Below are 19,405 nucleotides of genomic sequence, written 5' to 3'. Positions count from 1 at the left end.
CTCTCTTTTTTGGGGGGGGGGGGTCTTTTGATAAGAAATTCACATTCCTCACAAGACCCCTCTCTCCCAGGAAGATGCAGAGATACTCTCTCTTTCTCTTTTTTAACACACACACACAGCCCAAGGACTCAAACTCACATAAAGCCCGTCATTCCATTGAAAGACAAAGCAGCCTCTAGATGGTGCAGTGGGTTATGGAAGGCGAATGGAGCATGTATGGGAAGAAGGAACGCGGGGGCTGCGCTGCGCAACAGGTTCATAGAGCTGAGCAGCATGTAAAAAATCTGGAGCTGCAGGAAAGAAGCAACACGTGTTTTTAACAGGTTGGCTCTGCCCATAATCTACTCCTAACGATGCTAGAGAGTACACCGTGCGGACTTGGGAGCTCGCCAGCAGGGCGGCCCGGCAGCCCCCCACCCCGGTAGGGCTCCGCAAGGCGCCTGCTGAGTTGCCTGACGCGGCCGGCCTGCAGGGGCCCAAGAGCCAGGAATCTCTGGAGCCTGGCAGCTTGGCACCGGGAGCGCCAGGCTGAATGTTAACGAGCGCTCAGTCCTTGGCAAAGGACCAGAATCCACCTTGGAAAGCCGGACCACTGGCAGAGCAGGGCCCGCGCCGCTTAAAGGGGCAGAGGAGCCGGCGCTCGGCAGCCGCTTCCCCGCGTGTGAGTCCCCGCTGTTTTCTCGGCCGCCCTGGATGCCGGGGCAGCTGGCAACCATCTTGGCCTCGCCAGCCCGGAGTTCTCCCTGGAAGCCCCTCGCCCGCCCGCCCCAACGGGCCTGCGGGAGGGTCGCCGCCTGCTCGAAAGCGGCTCTCCGGAGACGGATGCCGAGGGCAGCTCCGCCGCGCGATCCCCGAGGGGCAGCGGCCTGGCACTGGCCAGCCCCCTCGGGGTTGCTGCAGTGGCGGCGAGGGGGAAGGGCGGGCGGCTGGGCAGGTGCGCAGTCCCAGCTCGCTCCCTCCTCCCCCGGCAGGTGCAGCCGGCGACGCGCGGGTGACTCACCGGAACCGGCCGCGAGGACAGCGGGGGAGGAGGAGGAGGAGGAGGAGGGCAGGGCGCGCGGGCGGACTGGCGGGGGCAAGGTCAGCGGGAGTCACGCGGGGAGAGCGAACGGCGGGCAGGCGGCGCGGCGCTCCAAGCGGCTCCGGCCAGCAGGGCAGGCAGGCAGGCAGGCCTCGTCCGCGCCTCGTGGGGAGCAGGCCTCGCGCGCCCCTAGTGGCCGTGGCCGCCGCCGCCGCGAGTGGGACGCCTCCTGCTGCCGGGCGCCGGCGCGCGACCTCGCGGCTCGGGCAGCTGCAGCGACGGGCTGCAAATCCGCGGGGCGGGCGGGCATCTCGCGGCGAGTTCCCCGGGCAGCGCGGGGCTGCCCATCGCTTCCCCCCAAGCAGGCAAGTCGGTGGCCGAGGAGCCGGGCGGCGCGCGGGTCGCGATGATGCTCCCGGAGGCGCTCGGGGAGAGCTTGTCCCCTTCCTCGGAGGCGAGCGAGCGAGCGAGCGAGCGCGCGGCTGGGCTCGGCTAAGGCACGCGAGGCTGGCTGGGTCGCTGGCGCTGCGGCCACCTCCGCGCGGAGCTTGGCTTGGGCACCGGCTCTGCCAAGGCTCCGGAGCTCCGCCTCCCTCTCCCCGGGCAGCGAGGACGACGGCGAGGAGGAGGCCAGCCGGGAGGGAGCGAGCGCGGAGAGGGAGGCGGCGGCGGCGCGCGCGCGCGCGAGGAGCGGGGGGGGGGGCGGCGATGCAATCCCTGGGCTGCGCTTCCCCTGCACTTCCTCCTCACACACACCGAGAGAGCAGCTCCGGCTCGGACACAGCCCGGCTCGGCGCGCGCCCCGGCAGCAGCGGCTGCTTGGCTGGGCTCGTGGCGCGGACGAGCGGGGCAGGCGGGCAGGAGGGAGGGCTTCCTTCGGGTGGAAGGGACTGAACGGAGCGGCGCGGATTTGGAGCGGAGCGCGACGGCGCGGGGGGCTCGGAGAGCCCGGCTGCTGGCGGATTTGCTGCGGAGAGCAGCGGGCAGGCGGCGGGAGGCGAAGATGCCCGGCGAGGAGCGGCGAGCCAGGAGGAAGCCCCGGGCGCCGCGAAGTAAGGAAGCGCGGCGCGGCGAGCAGGCGGGCGGGCGGGCAGCCGGGAAGCGGCCAGGGCGGACCCCGCGGCGGAGGACCGCGCTCGGCTCGCGGCTGTGTCGGAATGCGGGCGCCGGGCTGGAGGGAAGCGAGCAAGGCAGGCGCCCGCTCGAGGCTGCGGGTGGCGGGAGCAGAGGCGGGCGAGCAGCCGCGCAGCTCCCCGAAGAGGGACGGGCGAGGGGTGGGTGGAGGGGCGAGGATGGGGATACTTGGTAGGCAGCTTGTGGGGGTCAAGTTTTTGCTCCAGCCGGCAGGCGACTCGCCTGCGGTCCTGCGCCGGGTCCTTCTTCCTCTCGCCGCATCCAGCTGCTTCGCCCCCCCCCCCGAGTTGCGGCGCCTCTGTTGCTGCTCTCCCTCCCGGAGCCAATTCGATTCATTCTCTCTCTCCCCCCCACGCCCCTCCTTTTCGGCACCCTATTTTTTCACGGATCGGGGTCTCAATGAATCTTTTCCAATCTGCGGAGACGGGAGCGCCCCCGAAATCGGAAGCAGCTCCCGGGGGGAGTCAGTGAGGGCTCCGCGCACATTGCTACCCCCCTCCCGTGACAGGCGAGAAGCAGCGGGGGGGGGGCGACAGGGAGGCGTTTGTGGGCGACGCCTGGCTTCCCCCCGATGGCTGCACCCCGATGCGCTGTGTGCGCCCCCTCCCGGATCAGAAAGGGGGGCAAGTAGTCGGGCTCCTGCCAGGACCCAAGCACCCTCGCCTCCTGCCACTTGTTGGGTGCTGGGGGTGGGGAGAACTCCGCTTCGCTCGTGTGCCCCCCCCCCCGCCCCGACGCCTGCCCCTGCCCCGGAATGCCCTGCCTGTGTGCGGGCTCCGGGGACGTGGCATCCCTGCAAGCGCCTTTTCGGACTGCGCGTGTTTTGCTGGTGCGGCGAGGAGGGGGGGGGGCGCGGGCGGGCGAGGCTGGCAGCTGCCCTGGCTGGCGCTCGTGCTTCGCTCCTGCGCGCGGATGGCCGAGGCGGCAAGCGCGCCTCCTCTTCCCCGGGTGAAAAGTGCGTTGCATTCTCGCCCTTGCCAGGTCCCCCCTCCCCGCGCGCTCTGTCCGGGGCATTGCTGCTCCGGGGTTGGGGTCTCGAGGAGCGCCTGCACGGGAAAGGGTGCTGCCGCGCAGCGGGTTCGGGTGTAGATGCGCCTCCTTCGGAGAGAGACCCCGAGGAGTGCTTGGGGAAGGAGCAGAAGGCAGCCCAAGGGAAGGCTGGGGAATACGCACGAAAGAGGAGGAAGGCGAACGGGGTGCGTGTGCCTGCAAGAGCGGACAGGTCTGAGGTGAACTTCAGGTGTTGGGCATGTAAAGGAAGTGGGCATGCATGGCTGGTGGAGACCCGGGTCTCTGCGCTGGCGTACGCTTTCCGTGAGAACTCGCGTCCGTAGCATGTCGTCGGTGAATCGGCGTGTGTGTGCGCGCAGATGAAGTATGATGGGTGGAAGAGGGGGAGACGTGGAAGGTGCACAGAAAAGAGGCGCCCCTGGGTATCCCGGGGGGTGAGGCAGGCTGGAAAGATGTGGCGGTGGCGGTGCATGTACTTTCCTATGGAGGAGGGGCATGTGATGCGTGTGTATCCTATGAGGATGTTCCTAGGAGTGAGGGATGTGTTAGGTGTGCCCTGCGAGAGGGGCTGTATGGATTTGATTGTGCAAAAAGCCATTTACTGTATTGTTGCCGGATTACTTGTTGCCATTCGCTCTTATCCCGACCTCTTTGAGGGGCTGGAAGGGTGGGGTGAGGCGGAGTCCCCTTTATATGCAGCCTTGTATGCAGATGCTAACTATGAATCATGCTCTATTTTCCTCTTCCCGTTTGTGGTTACTGTAAGTTTCTAGTCCAGCATCTGGGGACCTCTCATTTTCCCAGCGCTAGTACTGAATGTTTCTTATGTGTTACCCAACCAATGATTATTTTTAAAAAAACCAAACTGCAGCAACATCCAAGTATTCTTTCCAACACAATATTTGAGACCAGAGAATAAGTTTGTGCCTTTTATCTGTCATCACTACGTGAATTAGGTAGCTGCTGTTTTAAGGGTTTTGTATCGTTGTGCACAGCACAATCTGATTTCGACCCCAAGCCCTAATTCTCATTTGTGCTTCCTGGTGTTCCTGAGTGTGTGTTCTGCTGGCCAGAGAGCTTTTATTCTGGGATGTTTCCTGTGCACAGTGTTTTCAGTGTATGGCTTTCATCCTATTGCATCTTCTAGTAAGGTAGAGGGGTTTGATATTTTGATAGGGAAGTTATGAGTTAACTGCCATTGCCAGCTGCTGGTGACCCCAAGGGGTTCTAGGACTCGACTTCTAAAGAAATCTTTATTGCTTTCTGAGTTGCCTTAAGGCAGATCTGTTATCTCTGTGTTACCCAGAATCAAATGCTACAAAAGACCACCACCACTGTATCCCTATAGGCAGAATGTGCTTCCAAATAGGAGCCAGGAGGCCTAAGCCCTGCTGAATAGTTTTGTATATGCTAATGTGTTTACACCTAAATGAGTTGGAGAATGGTCTTGCTAAGCCAGTTGTAAGAGGAAGGAAAAATTGGTCTAACAAAGCCAGGTGTAGATAGCAGGTGCTTTCATTGGGGATTTGAAAGCATCTCAGCCAGCATAGGCCTTTGGCCAAAAGTCTGGGTTGCAACAAATCAGTGGGACCTACAGGGCAAAAGACTAGGTCATGGATCATGGGCCAAAGCCATAATCCTCAGCCCCAGCCAACATGGCCATGCTTAGGGATGGGAGTGGTCTTCCAGAATACCTGGTGTGCACCCTGTTGGCGGCCTCTGGACCCAGAGCTGGATTAAGACATGCTGAGGCCCTAAACTATGGCAGTTTTAAGAGGCCCCTGAGCGTTACCCAGACTGTATTATTGTAACAAGAAGGACAATGAAAATAGAAATAATGAACTATTGTATTTGTATACATGCTGATGCATAGGCTAGGATGGAACTAAAAACTAACAATCTTGCACATCTTGCAATAAGCCTGCTTGCTTATGAAAATACCATATGATTTATTAGTATATATTAAAACAATATTATTATTTCTGAATAGATATAAAAACACAACATGACAAATTATTGTGTAGCCATTGAGTATATTTCATCATATCAGATTGAGTTTGTTTTCCTATTTCCTTCATTAACCAATTATGCAAAACTCCAAATTTAGGTTAGTTTAGTTTGTTTTTTACTTAGAGGCCTCTCATAATCTGAGGCCCCAAGCTGCAGTTTATTTTGCTTGTGCACAAATCCAGCACCGACTAGACTAGGCAAGCAGCTCGACAAGGTTAAAGCTCTGACCCTGACTCTGGCTTAGAAGCGTTGCAGAAGGAGCCTAACGAAGTGGTGGAGCTGGATTTGTTAGGCAAGAGCTTTGGCTTGTTCTGTGTTGTTGTTTTTTTCTTCTCCTGGATGAAATGTGGCTTCTCTAAGATCGCACAAAAATAATAAGAAATGCACTATTGTGAGACGATGAATAGTCTGTGTTGAAGGCTGGTGTTGAGCTGGTGTGTGTTGAGCATCATTCTGCAGGAATGCTGCAAGGGCTTAAGCTCATAATGCACATGCGTGCTCATATTGTACAGGGACATGGATAGAGAGGACTGTATGGATGTGCTTGTTTCTACTGGGTATGCACATGTATGAAGTAATCAACAATGAATTTCTCAAGGGCAAATGCGGTGCAGAATCCGTGGGCCCCTTTACTGTGACAACTCACGCTGCAGCCTTGACCATTCTTTAGCCAGGTGTGGCTCAAAATATGGTGCTTGAGGTGGAAATGCAAAATGGTGACTTTATTTTAGTAATTAAGAATGGTTACAATCCACTGGCAAGTTCCTTCGGGAACTTCTCAATGCCCAGAGACAGCTATCTTCCTTTGCCTGCATCTGGTCAGATTGCACAGGTAATTACGTTAGGAAATGCAATTATTTCATTTTTATCCCATGAAGTCCTAATGCGATGGACTTTAAGGAAGGCTTGGCTATCCTATTTCCACATTTCTGCTGTTGCTAGGCTCTGAATTGAATTGGCAGTAGTATGAGTTCCTTTTTCTGCTCCCTATTGCAGGCCTACCATGTTGGCTGCATCATTAGATGACTGAAATGCAGTTCAGGAATTGCTTGGCTATCTGCTTTCTTGGGTTTTGTTAAATGTTTAGAAGTGGAGCTCTTTGTTTTAACAGGGTTCCTTCCATTGCATTGGCCTATACTGGGTACTAAGTACAAAGTATTTCTGGGTGATTCGTGTTGCAAAACATTGCCCTGTATTGTAGCATGCCTCCTTCCACTTTATCCTCTTGCAAATCCCTCCCACATTTTGGCTTTCTCTCATTTCCTCACGGCACCGCTGCCCCCTCCCTTTTTACTGCCCATCAGGATATAATCTCTATAGTTTACAGACAACCACCCCCATCCTATCTGAGGGGCAGAGTCCATACGTTTCACGTACAAGGTGGATTGAAATCAAACATCCGCAGCAATAAAGGTCTAATAGTAGGGCCTGCTTCAAAGTTTATCTTGGGTGGGGAGGGGGGCAAGGTTGGCTTCCATATGAAGGAGGTCCAGTTCCATTGCAGCTACAACCCCCACCCCCTCCCAATATGCAGGGCTATCTCTGTGCTGTATTTATTTTGACTGTTGTTTCTAAGGGCATTTGCTTTGCTCTATTCTGGTTTCTGTTCTGGTTTTTAATTGGTTTTGTGTATTTTATTCTGATTATTAATTGGCTTTGTGTATTTCCGTGATTCTTTTCTAAAAAAGAAATGCTTTGTTGAATTCAATTCTTCCCCGAATGTATATATACCAACTAGTTGCCATAATAGCATTTTTAAAAATTGCCTAGTGCCTTCGGTGCCTTATTTCTGGAAAATTCTGAACAGTTCTTCAGAAACATGGATAGGACCAGACTGTAAGCCCTACTTTGTTCAGTGGAACTTCTTTCCAAATAGTTGTCCATAAAACCACAGCCTTAAACTCCACATACATGATCTTGCTTAGTATCTTTACATATGTAAGACCCTAATGAAGTTATAACTAAATAAAATTAGGATTATATCCAAGTAGATAAAAGCCAAGCAGAAAACACTTAGAATACTCCAATACAAAAGACATGTGGACTGACCTCCAAAGGTTCCCTATTGCTCCTAGATCAGGGGTAGGCAACCTAAGGCCCAGGGGCCGGATGCGGCCCAATCGCCTTCTCAATCTGGCCCATGGATGGTCTGGGAATCAGTTTGTTTTTACGTGAGTAGAATGTGTCCTTTTATTTAAAATGCATCTCTGCGTTATTTGTGGGGCATAGGAATTTGTTCATTATTATTTTTTCCAAAATATAGTCCAGCCCACCACATGGTCTGAGGGACGGTGGACCAGCCCATGGCTGAAAGAGGTTGCTAACCCCTTTCCTAGATTGTCCAAAAGCCCCGTGCAGTTGCAACTCAGTACAGACCCAGTTCACATGGTATGCTAAGCCAATCGATGTGGGTTCCTTCCTACAGGGGAGATTGCTGCTGCTTTGCTGCTCCTCAGTGCCTGTTGCTGCACCACTGTGAGCTAAGCCATGGTTAGGCTTAGTGTGTCATTGGAACCTGGGCTCATAGTTTCCCTTACTCCAGACAAATGATGAGCTATAGCCACGGTTTGTTTTATGGCTTACTGCTCGTGGGGTTTTTTGTAGGAGACAAATCATGAACCTAGGTACGGATGATATGCCGAACCAAACCATTGCTTAGCTCTCAGTGATGCAGCAGGAGGACCCAAGTAGGAGCAAAACAGCTGTGGTCTCTCTGGGAATGCACATGCTCTTGCATTTATGCTAAGTCAGGGTTTTGGTTACCATGATGTGTGAACTGGTGGAAAGCAAAAGCTTGTGTATTTTGATTAGGAATCATAACTATTTTTTGACCTGTGCATTTATAATCCCCATTTGCAGCATACTTTTAGCAATGCTGTGAATCTTATTATACTGTTTTATTAGCTGCTGCTGCTGCTACGAAACATTTTGTGCTACTTTTTATTGTTTATTGCTGGTTTGTCATTACATTTTAATGCTAGATTGTTGTAAGCCACCCAGGTAACATTGCTACCGGGTAGCACATAAGCACTGCAAACAATTAAACAATTAAATGTTCACAGTTTGAGAGCTCAACACATTGCAGAGGCCAGGTAGTTAGGTGGAAGGAATAAAACAAGGACATAAGATTATCAATATGTGTTTCGTGCAGTGATGGGCCCTCTAGATAATTTTGAACTACAATTTCCATTTCCATGACCATTGGCTATGCTGGCCTGGGGCTGATGGGAGTTGGAGTCCAACATTTGAAGGGCCCTAGTTTAGTGGATGATGCAGGTGGGATATAGGATGGCATTTCTGGGATCTTTTCAGGGCACAGTAGGTAGCTGAGGAGAAGGGAATTAAAAGCCAAGAGAGGAGTATTGGGGTCTGCACTGCTGCAGAGCAAGCAATGGCACATATTGCCTTCAGCTCACCTTTAGCTCCTTGTTGTTGTATGAATGTGTATGCCTGGTGCTTGGTCAACTTCCTGATACAGAACAGGAAAAAGGATTGGGCTGAGAAAGTGCTGGGTCACGCAGGGTTAGCAAGGAAAGGAGTCTAGTGAAAGGAAATGGGCAGGAATAGGGAGGCAGCTAACCAGGAGAAAGTAAACGGAGCAGGCAAAAGGGACTAGGAGGAAGGACTAGAGAAGAAGAGTTTGGATTTGATATCCTGCTTTATCACTACCCGAAGGAGTCTCAAAACAGCTAACATTCTCCTTTCCCTTCCTCCCCCCATAACAAATACTCTGTGAGGTGAGTGAGGCTGAGAGTGTGACTAGCCTAAGGTCACCCAGCAGCTGCATGTGGAAGAGCAGGGAAGCGAACCCGGTTCACCAGATTATGAGTCTACCGCTCTTAACCACTACACCACGCTGGCTCTCATCTGGGGGGCAGGAGGGACCGAGCAAGGGAAGGAGGCCCCTGGGCTGAGAAGCGTTCCCCACCTCTCAAGTCCAGCAGGCAGCCTTATCCACGCAGCATTTTTTGCCCCTTCCTGGTTCTACCCTGGTATCGTGCCATCCAAAAGCTCCTGTCAAATCCAGTGAGGCAGGGAAGTGGGGCTGAGCAGCTGGATCTCGCTCAGACCTGGACGGGAACAATCTGTCTTTGCTGGCTGTTGCTAGGCAACAACTCCCACTGAGGTCCTTTCAAATGTAAAAAGAAATCACAAGTAGCTCTCAGTTTGCCTATTATTATTATTATTATTATTATTATTATCTGTAAGTTTGCATCCACAGATCAAACCAATTACTAGCTGCTTCCCATTTGGGTATCTTGGGTAGTTCCAAGACAGCAACGAATACAAATTCTAACTAAAGTCTCATGATAAAGACCCAGAGCACTTATGACTGCTAAGAAGGGTTTAATTAGCAGTGATGCCTTATCCAAGGCATTTTGGTGTCTGATGTGGAAAACCTAAATGGCTAGTTATTTATTTTATTAAATGTATATCGTGCCCTTCTACCCAAAGAAGCCCTATTCTCTCCCAAATGGTCACAATTCACCAGGAAATTGGTTGACTGATTTAACTTATATGCCACTTTCCCACATTGAGCTGTGCACAAAGCAGCTTACAGTAAACGCTGAAAACATTCAAATAGAGGACATTGGAAATACAAATATATAGACTATGTAAGAAATGCAAATATATAAAATGTCAAAAATCAACAATTTAGCAAACAATAAATTAAATATTACAAAAAAACAAACCAATCTAGGCTGAAGTATATAAATACAAAGCAAAAACGATAGATAGCCAACAATAAAGTTTCTGCTACTGCTCTTGCTGCACGCTCCTGCACAAATCCTGTTCAAATGATCAGTAACTTGTGCTCCATAAGTCATCACTGTTTCCCATTCCATTGCCCAAAGGCAACGGCAGCCATTTTTCCAGGGTTTGTGTGTGCAAAGTACATGCATGAGTGTACAAAACTAGATCTGTTGAGTAAGTGGCAGTGAAGCCTGGGCAGCAAATCTACCAAGCTGGGTAGACCTGGTCCCCAAGACACGTGTACCACACCTACTCTTCCATTGTGGCTGACCTGGTGTCCAGGCATCAATTTTTAACCCAGAGCAAAAACAACTATTCCTGAAAAACAGCAGCAGGAACAATAACAATAACCCATAGCAATGGTTCATATTTAGGAAGAAAAGGCTAGAGAGAAAAACTTCCTGGTTCATTCTCTGGTGAAGAAGTGATTGCTGCCCCAAAGGGCAAGAGCAAAACTAGAAATTCAGCATTTGAGAGTAGCTGTGATTGGGTAGTAGTGTTTGTACCCAAAATCAAAGAAAAAAAATGACAGCAGGATTAATGATTTTCCTTAGTCAGATCTTACTTAATGCCCCACCCCCCAGTTTATTTTTAAAAATAAATGTGATGGGGAAGAAGCACTGATAAACGCCATCGTTTTTATTCAGGAGCTGGGCTTATGGTTTAGAGAGTACAAGTTACACCAGCCCCGCAAAATAGTTCAGTGTTGGACCCTTTTTGTTGGGTAATGTATGACCGCCTTGCAATTTAGTCCTGTAATAATAATAATTCTATTATTTGTACCCCACCCATCTGACTGGGTTGCCCCAGCCACTCTGGGAGTCTTCCAGCAAATTATCAAACCAAAGTAAAACATCACACATTAAAAAAACTTTCCTATACAGGGTTGCATTCAGATATCTTCTCAAAGTCAGATAGTTGTTTATCTCCTTTACATCTGATGGGAGCACATTCCAAAGGGCGGGCACCACCACCGAGAAGGCCCTCTGCCTGGTTCCCTGTATCTTCACTTCTTGCAGTGAGGAAACTACCTGGAGGCCCTCAGAGCTGGATCTTGGTGTCCAGGCTGGATGATGGGTGTGGAGACATTCCTTCAGGTATACTGGGCCGAGACCGTTTAGGGCTTTAAAGGTCAGCACCAACACTTTGAATTGTGCTCGGAAACGTGCTGGGAGCCAATGCAGGTCTCTCAGGACCAGTGTTATATGGTCCTGGCAGCCACTCCCAGTCACCAGTCTAGCTGCCGCATTCTGGATTGGTTGTAATTTCCAAGTCACCTTCAAAGGTAGCCCCACGTAGAGTGCATTGTAGTAGTTCAAGCGGGAGATAACCAGAGCAGGTACCCCTCTGCACAGGCAGGTAGGGTCTCAGCTGGCGTACCAGATGGAGCTGGAAGACAGCCACCCTGGACTCAGAATTAACCTGTGCCTCCATGGACAGCTAGGAGTCCAAAATGACACCAAGGCTATTCACCTGGTCCTTCAGGGTAGGGTTGCCATATGTCCTCTTTTTCCAGGACATGGCCTCTTTTTCATGGGTAGAGTCGTCATAGCGATCCATAGTTAAAAGTAGAGGTCAGCAAATGTGTCCTCTTTTCTGCTCATCAAAATATGGCAACCCTACTTTAGGGGCACAGTTACCCTCTTGAGGACCAGGGGCTCCCCCACACCTGCCCTCCCTGTGTCCCCCAGAAACAGTACTTCTGTCTTGTCAGGATTTAACCTCAATCTGTTGAACGCCATCTGAGTAAAACCTTTACAGGAGATCTTGGAGTCCTTATTAGACCCCAATAGTGAAGGTGGTTCTGTTAAACTTTGAAACACCTGAAAGAGTCTCCTGGAACTGTTTTCTGTGGATGCAATAGAGGTGGCGAATAAATTTTCTTTGCTATCGCCACTAGGTAGGCTCTCACCCATTGAGCTCTCACCCGTGTTTGGTCCGATATGAAATGAGTTTTTCGCTACCAGCATTCTAGCCTTCTCAGTTATGACTCAGCCCTGGGGAAAACCTTGAGGCCATCCGGGGTCCATGCAATTGAGAGGGCACTTTGGAGCCAGACAGTTGATAGCCCTGTTTAACTCTGCATTCCATCAGGCCACCAGGGAATCAGCTGAGAGGCCATCAACCTGGGAAAATTCATTCCCTACCACTTTCTGGAAGCCATTTGGATCCATTAAGTGGCAGGGGTGGGCCATTCAAATCTGTCGCCCCTCCCTGTGGAAAGGAAGGGTCACAGAAAAGTCTAGTTGCACCAGGAAGTGATCTGACCATGGCACTTCTTTTGTTCTACTGGAACTTAGTGTTAGATCACCCACTTCCACAGAGGAAAATGTCAAATCTACGGCGTGTCCATGACTATTGAGTAGGGTCAGATTTATGCAAGGACAGACTCATGGAAGCCATGCTTTCCACAATGTCTCAAGCAGCCCCTTGTATGGTCAAGTTGGCATGGAGGTTAAAATCCTGAAGTTGGCATGGAGGTTAAAATGCCCTAGGACAGAGGTTTTCAACCTTTTTGAGTCCATGGCTCCCTTGACCAGCTACATTCTTTCTGTGGCACCCCTGTGGGGTCCAAGGAGCCCAGTTATGTCACCCCTTGCCTGCAGAGCTGATCGCCTCTCACCCTTTTTAAAACACCTCCCCTCATCCTCCTCTCCTCTTCTCCTTGGGAGTCCTCCGCGTAGCTGCTGCTGCCATACCTGGTCTCTGAGCTGCTCCCCCGCCCTGCCCCAGAGGCATCATTCGCCTGCTGAGCTTATAGCCAGGGCTGCTGCAATAAACAGGTGTGCAAGGTCGCAGCACCCCTGACCATCATTCAAGGCACCCCAGGGTGCCAGAGCACACTGGTTGAAAACCATTGCCCCAGGACCACCAGGTTAAATGTCTCCAGAACAACAGGCAGGGGATCTTTGGTGCCGCAGGGAGGTTGGTACACCAATAGGAATCCTGTACTGCCTCTATTGACCAAATTCCAGAACTAGTGTTATATAATCCAGATATATACAGGTAAAGGTACCCCTGACCATTAGGTCCAGTCGTGAACGACTTTGGGGTTGCGCGCTTATCTCGCTCTATAGGCATTTGTCCACAGACAGTTTTTCCGGGTCATGTGGCCAGCATGACCAAGCCGCTTCTGGCAAACCAGAGCAGCTCATGGAAATGCCGTTTACCTTCCCGCCGGAGTGGTACCTATTTATCTACTTGCACTTTGACGTGATTTCAAACTGCTAGGTGGGCAGGAAATCTAGATATGTAATTAATATTAATAATAATAATATTAATAATATTAATAATCTAATTGCCAAATGGCACCTTAAACCTAAGTTAGTCGCCACAGTGGAATGTCTAGGTGGCATTTCCCCACCACAACTGGAATTTGTTGCTGTTGTTAGTTTCATTTCTATAGCATTTTATATTTTAAAGAACAAATCTCAAAGTGGTTTACAGCACATTAAAACCTCAAATAAAACAATCCAGAATAAAACAAATTCAAGCTCCAAGGAAACTATTTCAGATCCTTATCTGAGTGACATTTTGCTCTTCCCATTCACCAACCTGGCATCCAGAGATCTCCACATGGTCACTGTTGGACCTGCCAGTTGTAAAATGTGCCCAGCACTTGGCTAATTTCTAACACTGTTCTAGAACATGCACTCAGAGAACTGGGTCTCCTTAATAGGACACCTGATGAAAACTGAAGGCTTCCTAAAAACCACTGCATTCACCTCTCCCTACCCACATGACCTGGGCTGCTGTGTGTAAGAGAAACATGGTGGACAAGCAGCAGCAAGAACAGGCCCATCTGCTTCATCCAACCAAGTCTCTGTTACATGTGGTCAGTTCCCCCAGCCATGATCAAGTCATGGATGGCACTGGTTTTCTTGGTCATTGACCTGGCGCTGCAGAGCAGCACCTTCAAGTCATGTGGGACACCCTTGTTGACACCTGTATCCTTCTGGGATAGCCTTCAGATAGTGACTAAACCTGCCTCCTTGGTAATGCCATGTTCTGGTCCTAATGCCGCTCCTGCTGCTGACCATGGTCACTGAGATTGGGTGTTCCATTGCTCCCATCCTAGTGGTACCTGCCCCATCCATAATATTGGCTAGCCTTGTGTTGTTATCCACTCAGCTGTTGTGTGGTTTTGGTTTTTAAGGAAATGCTGGGGGAGGGGGTAATTCCCACCCCGAAAAAATTCTCACATATGTTAGGGCAGGCTCTGTTTAATTTGACACGAGGTTTGCTATGACAAGGATTATAACTGCCTGTTTTCTATTTTGCGATAATTGCCTGGGAAGTTGGTGTCGTATCATGTATGGCTAGTGGAGTTATTTAGAGGAGGAGGAGGAGGAATGATGAGTGGGAGGAAGTCTGGGTCAGTGAGACTGGTAAACAGGATGGTAGGCAGATGGTATGTTGTGACTTCAATGCGCTGCACACTGTTTGGAGGAAGTGAGTTTGGGTTGCACTTTGGCATGTTATTGGGTAGGCTGAGCTGAAGTTGGGTAATGACTTTGTTTGAATGTAAGCAAGATAGCGTTTGAAGATCCTTTCTGAGAAAGGAATGTACTTTGTTTTGAGGCCATGGAAGTGGGTGTGGAGGACACAAGTCTAAATAGGATGTCGGTGATTGGGATAAATGGCAGCTGTGCCTTGCTCCCTGGAAAACAAAGGATGTATCACAATCCAGTTCGCTTCTGGAAGTATTTTATGTAGCGGTGCAGTTGTTTGTGGGCACAGGTGCATGTTGTACATGTGAGTGGAGTAAGTATTTCTATTAAAAAGTTGCAAATGTGTAATGCAGGCACTTTTTTAATTGATGGAAAGGCTTTTAATTTATTGGTTTAACCAGTTTAAACACCCTTTAAGGACTAAATCCTGATTAACACAATAAGAATTACTTTTGAGCAAAAACAGGATTTTGCAAACATTTAGCAATATTAGAGTTGCACACCTGTCAGCTACAATTTCACTTGATTAATCTACTGATTAACCAATGGAGGGCCAACTATAATAGGTGAGAAATAATTTTCATCTTGGTTGTCTGTATATTATGTGTCATACCCTGTGTTGGTTCTGGAGAATTAATATAATGGAAAGGAAAAGAACAGATATCCTTCTTATTTTTGTTATCTTACAACTTCCTATTTTCTTTTTTTAAAAGCACTTATATTAAAGTTTAAAGGTAAAGGTAAAGGTACCCCTGCCCGTACGGGCCAGTCATGTCCGACTCTGGGGTTGCGTGCTCATCTCGCTCTAGAGGCCGTGAGCCGGCGCCGTCCGAAGACACGTCCGGGTCACGTGGCCAGCGTGACAAGCTGCATCTGGCGAGCCAGCACCAGCGCAGCACACGGAAACGCCGTTTACCTTCCCGCTATAAAGCGGTCCCTATTTATCTACTTGCACGTAAGAGTGCTTTCGAACTGCTAAGGTGGGCAGGAGCTGGGACCGAACGACGGGAGCTCACCCCGCCACGGGGATTCGAACCGCCGACCATACGATCGGCAAGCCCTAGGCACTGAGGTTTTACCCACCCGCGTCCCATATTAAAGTTTAGTAATATGCAAATTTTATTTTTAGTGTTCTTCATTGCAACTAGGTCTTTGGCAAAGCAGCATATTTTAGAAATGTGCGCATAAATGCACACCTAACCCACAACCCTGGCTACTGCAGAGAATACAGGACAAGACAGAACCCTGGCCTCCCCTGGTATATCAGCCCTTAGCATTATAATGATAAACACTAAGAGCTGGCCTACCAGGTCAGACCAGTGGCGAGTGTTGGGTGACAAGTGCTCACTTTATATGCAGCTGGTTTTGGAAGTTACTGTACCTGTGGCTTCCATTACTGAGCAACCACTACAAGGGATCTGTCTGTGTCAGAAGTGCTGACTTCCTAAATGCAGAACAGCCAACTGCTTGCTTAGGTAGGTAATAACAATAAGGATAACAATAATTTTATTACTTATACCCCAGTCACTCTGGGCAGCTTCCAGCACATATAAAAATATAATAAAATGCCAGACATTAGTTTACATTCCTGGGACGGCACATAAAGCCAAAATTGCATATAGTCAAAACACACTGGGTGCAATGACAGGTGGCCTTCCTTTTTAATTTTTCTTTAATTGCCAAATGTGTAAAGCTCAATGCGGGCAAGTTAAATGTGCATAAGTTGCGAGTTATCAGTATCTGAAAAGAAGCTAATATCTCCTGTCTTAACTGGGTAGGTCGTACTTCCGTCAATATTGCGTCAAAAGTATTTTGTCCATGACGAGCTGTTTTAAGGAGCACTGCACTCAGATGAATTAGTCATCCCACGCAACTACCTCTGGAAAGTGGCACAAGGGCTGTGCCACACAGTTTTTCCCACACCCTATCAGGGTGACCACATCTGGGATGTTGCAAGAACTTAATTACTGCTGAACTTTTTCCAAGCTGTGCCTTCCACTGCCTACTGTCTCATTACCCAAGGATCAGAGAACACACACTCTGGGAGCCAGGAATATGACAGCTTCCTTGGAAAAGGGAAAAACCTTGCCAGTCCTCTCTCCCCCCCCCCCCCCGCCCAGCTGTTTGCAAAGTTAAGATGCTGGAAGCCTCATTTTCTGCTGGGGATCATGTAGATTGTTATTCAGCCCACCCGCCCCGCCCAATCGCCTGCAGAGAAAGATGCTTGCAGCAATGATTCACCTTTCCTTTGCAAACAGTTGGGGAAAGGAGGAGGCCTGGTGGGATTCTCCTGTTCTTGAAGGAGTGATGTCTGCCACCCGCTGTGCGCTGGCGCATGTCTAGAGTCTGCAATCCTCACACAGAACGGTATCGTTCAAAACAAACTGGCCTCCTCTTAATATAGTCAATGTACCTGAGAAAATACTATATTTAACAAAAGTGTGTGTAAGGGGGGGGGGAATCCCATCTTTATTTAAAAATGCCTCAGTCCACGAGAGGACCATGTGCACACTTGCTAGTTGCTACACTCCTTCCTCCTCCTCCTCCTCCTCTTCTTTTAAAAGTTTAATCCAGAAAATCTGTTTGATATTTATTAAACTTAGTTTCTCCAGTTACAGTTTTGCATTGTACAAAGCATTTTAGTGACACAGTACTTAAAAAGATCTTTACAAATTGAAATGTAATACCCTTTCCTCCAAATATTTAATTGCCATAAATTTGTTTAAAAATACACATTAAATGCATATTTCAGACACTAAACCTTCTATAATCTCAATACCACAAAATACATAGACATACTATTCGGGGGGGGGGGGAGGAATCTAGTTAGTATATAATATTTTGCTCACCATTAACATACGTGAAATGCACATACTGACTTAGAAATCCTAATTTGGAGCCCCAAAGTACCCTTTTAAAATTTCAAATATTTTGCAAAGTAAAGGGGGGGTTCTTCTTCTTCTGAACATTGGGGCTCCATAGGGCCTATACATTCTGGAAATAATGGAAATGTTTAGAATTGGATGCATTTTAGTTTGGCAAATGTAACCTTGATAACTGGGGGTGGAATCAACTCTGTCTCCATTCATGTTATTTCTCCTCAGAAGCATGGGTGACTCCAGCTATAATGCTCTAAAAATCAGGGAAGGATGGTTCCCTTTCAATTTTGCTGCATAGGTTTGATCTACCTAAGGGCAGGCCATCAGACCTTCCTCTAGATCCTTCCATCACAAACACCTCTCTGCTTCCCCGAAGTACCACAGCCTCCTCTAATCTGCAGACCTTCAGATGTCTTGGACTACAACTCCCATGAGCCTCAGCCATCATGACCATGCCAGCTGGGCCTGATGGGAGTCATAGTCAAAAACAACTGGCAGGTACCAGGATGGCAAAGGCTGCACTGCCCAAAAAAATTAGTTCATTACACTTCTGTGCCATTCTTCCTTCCAAAGGGGAGCCCAAGATGGCAAACATTGAAGTGTTAAAGTGACACAATTGAAGATAAGATAAAAACATATTTAAAGCAGTTAAAAACTCCACTGCTGATCATAGAGTCCCAAGATGGAGGAGATGCAGGAGAGCTACTCCATCAAGGACTTGAGTCCCAAGCCATGTAGGGCTTTCTGTGCTAGTGCTAACACTCTGAATTGGGCTCAGTAGCCCACTGGCAGCCAGGGCAGAGCTTTTGCAGCTGGCAAGATACGGTCCATTTGGGCTGCTCCAATGACCAACCTAGCAGCCTTATTCTTGTGTAGTTGCATGGGCAGGGTCTAAATAAAATTAGTAGTAGTAGTACTTTCTGGTGATGATTCCTACCACATAGGTAGGCATTGAACCACTGTGCAGAGCCTCTGACTTCCAGTCCTTTGAGTTGTTCCAAAAGGGCACCATGATCAAAAACTATTGTGAGGCTGAGAATTTCCAAAATGGTACTCCGGTCAAAGCCTCAAGCAAACTAAGCTTATGGCTTGTGAGTGACTATTCTGTCTGCATCTCTTCATCTTCCATTTCGGCTTCCAAGAAGCATTACCATAGTTCAAGGACACATTCCAGGCAGCTGAAAGCTCTCAAGGAGCGCCCAGAAGATGACCATATGGATTGTGGCTTGGGGAGAGTCCCAAGGGCAAGGATAGACAGGATTGGAGGGCTACATTTGGCCCTCGGTCCCCCACCCCTGGTCCATACCAACAGAAGGAAAGTAGAACTGACCAAAGACATTTCTCTGCCTGAAGCGAATGACAAAATGGACCCCTTTCTGCCTCCCACGTACAGCAGCTGATTGGACTGGTATCTGAATCTTAATTCAACACTAATGATAGGACAGAGGCATCAGGTATGGGGCGGGGAGCAATACACACTGTGAATGATCTACAGCTCTCTCCTCCAACAGAAGGGAATGGCTGAGGAGTGACTGTCTTCAGCACCTGCCTCACCTTGCCCAATGGTAGGGTGGGTGGGTCCTGAAGGGGAGGGCTTGTCTTATTGTTCCCTTTTCGTTCACAAGAACTAGACCACATTCTCAGTCCTCAAGTGGGTATTCACCAGCAAGAAACGACACCTGGGGGGCATTGTGGGAGGGGAGCACTAAAAAGGCATGGTAAAGGACCCCTGGAGGGTTAGTTCCAGTCAAAGGTGACTATGGGGTTGCGGCGTTCACCTCGTTTCAGGCCAAGGGAGCCAGCGTTTATCCACAGACAGCTTTCCAGGTCATGTGACCAGCATGACTGAACCGCTTCTGGTGCCAAAATGTTTCCAAAACTGAAATGTAAGGTCAAGCAGGCACCATAAAAGGAAAATGCCATGGTGTGGAGATGGGGGGGGTAGGAGAGTTCTGGACTTTGTTTATTGACAGCTAGTACCTGTACATCCAGGGCGAAGATGTTTGGAGAGGGAGGGGGGCTTTGCTTATTGAAACGGCCCTCTTGCTTCCAAACACAGTGCCTGTGAGGAGCGATGGCCAAGTCTCAAAAGCATGAGCTTTCCCCCTCTGGCTTAACTCTTTTGTCAATTCAGAGAGAGAGGG

The 19,405-nt window shown here is 49.4% G+C and overlaps 1 protein-coding gene across 4 annotated transcripts in view; it reads left to right on the top strand.

The window, feature by feature from the left end:
* Window positions 1–219: 219 nt before the first annotated feature.
* Window positions 220–19,405, top strand: part of PCDH1 (protocadherin 1) — an 80,515-nt gene continuing 61,329 nt past the window's right edge. For 2 of the 4 annotated variants that reach the window (XM_081014655.1, XM_081014658.1), the window contains exon 1: window positions 1,785–2,073. In XM_081014655.1, coding sequence (XP_080870781.1) covers window positions 2,025–2,073 — 49 coding nt within the window. In that variant the 5' untranslated portion in view covers window positions 1,785–2,024. Of the gene's footprint in view, window positions 324–1,784; window positions 2,074–3,034; window positions 3,111–19,405 lie in introns of those variants that run through there. The other 2 variants (XM_081014657.1, XM_081014656.1) reach the window with 2 other exon arrangements.

The sequence above is a fragment of the Podarcis pityusensis genome (genome assembly GCF_964106645.2).
Source record: "Podarcis pityusensis genome assembly, chromosome: 7".
In the NCBI taxonomy this organism is placed as follows: domain Eukaryota; kingdom Metazoa; phylum Chordata; class Lepidosauria; order Squamata; family Lacertidae; genus Podarcis; species Podarcis pityusensis.
The sequence above is the reverse complement of the archived record's forward strand: the minus strand, read 5'-3'. Positions and strand labels throughout refer to the sequence as shown.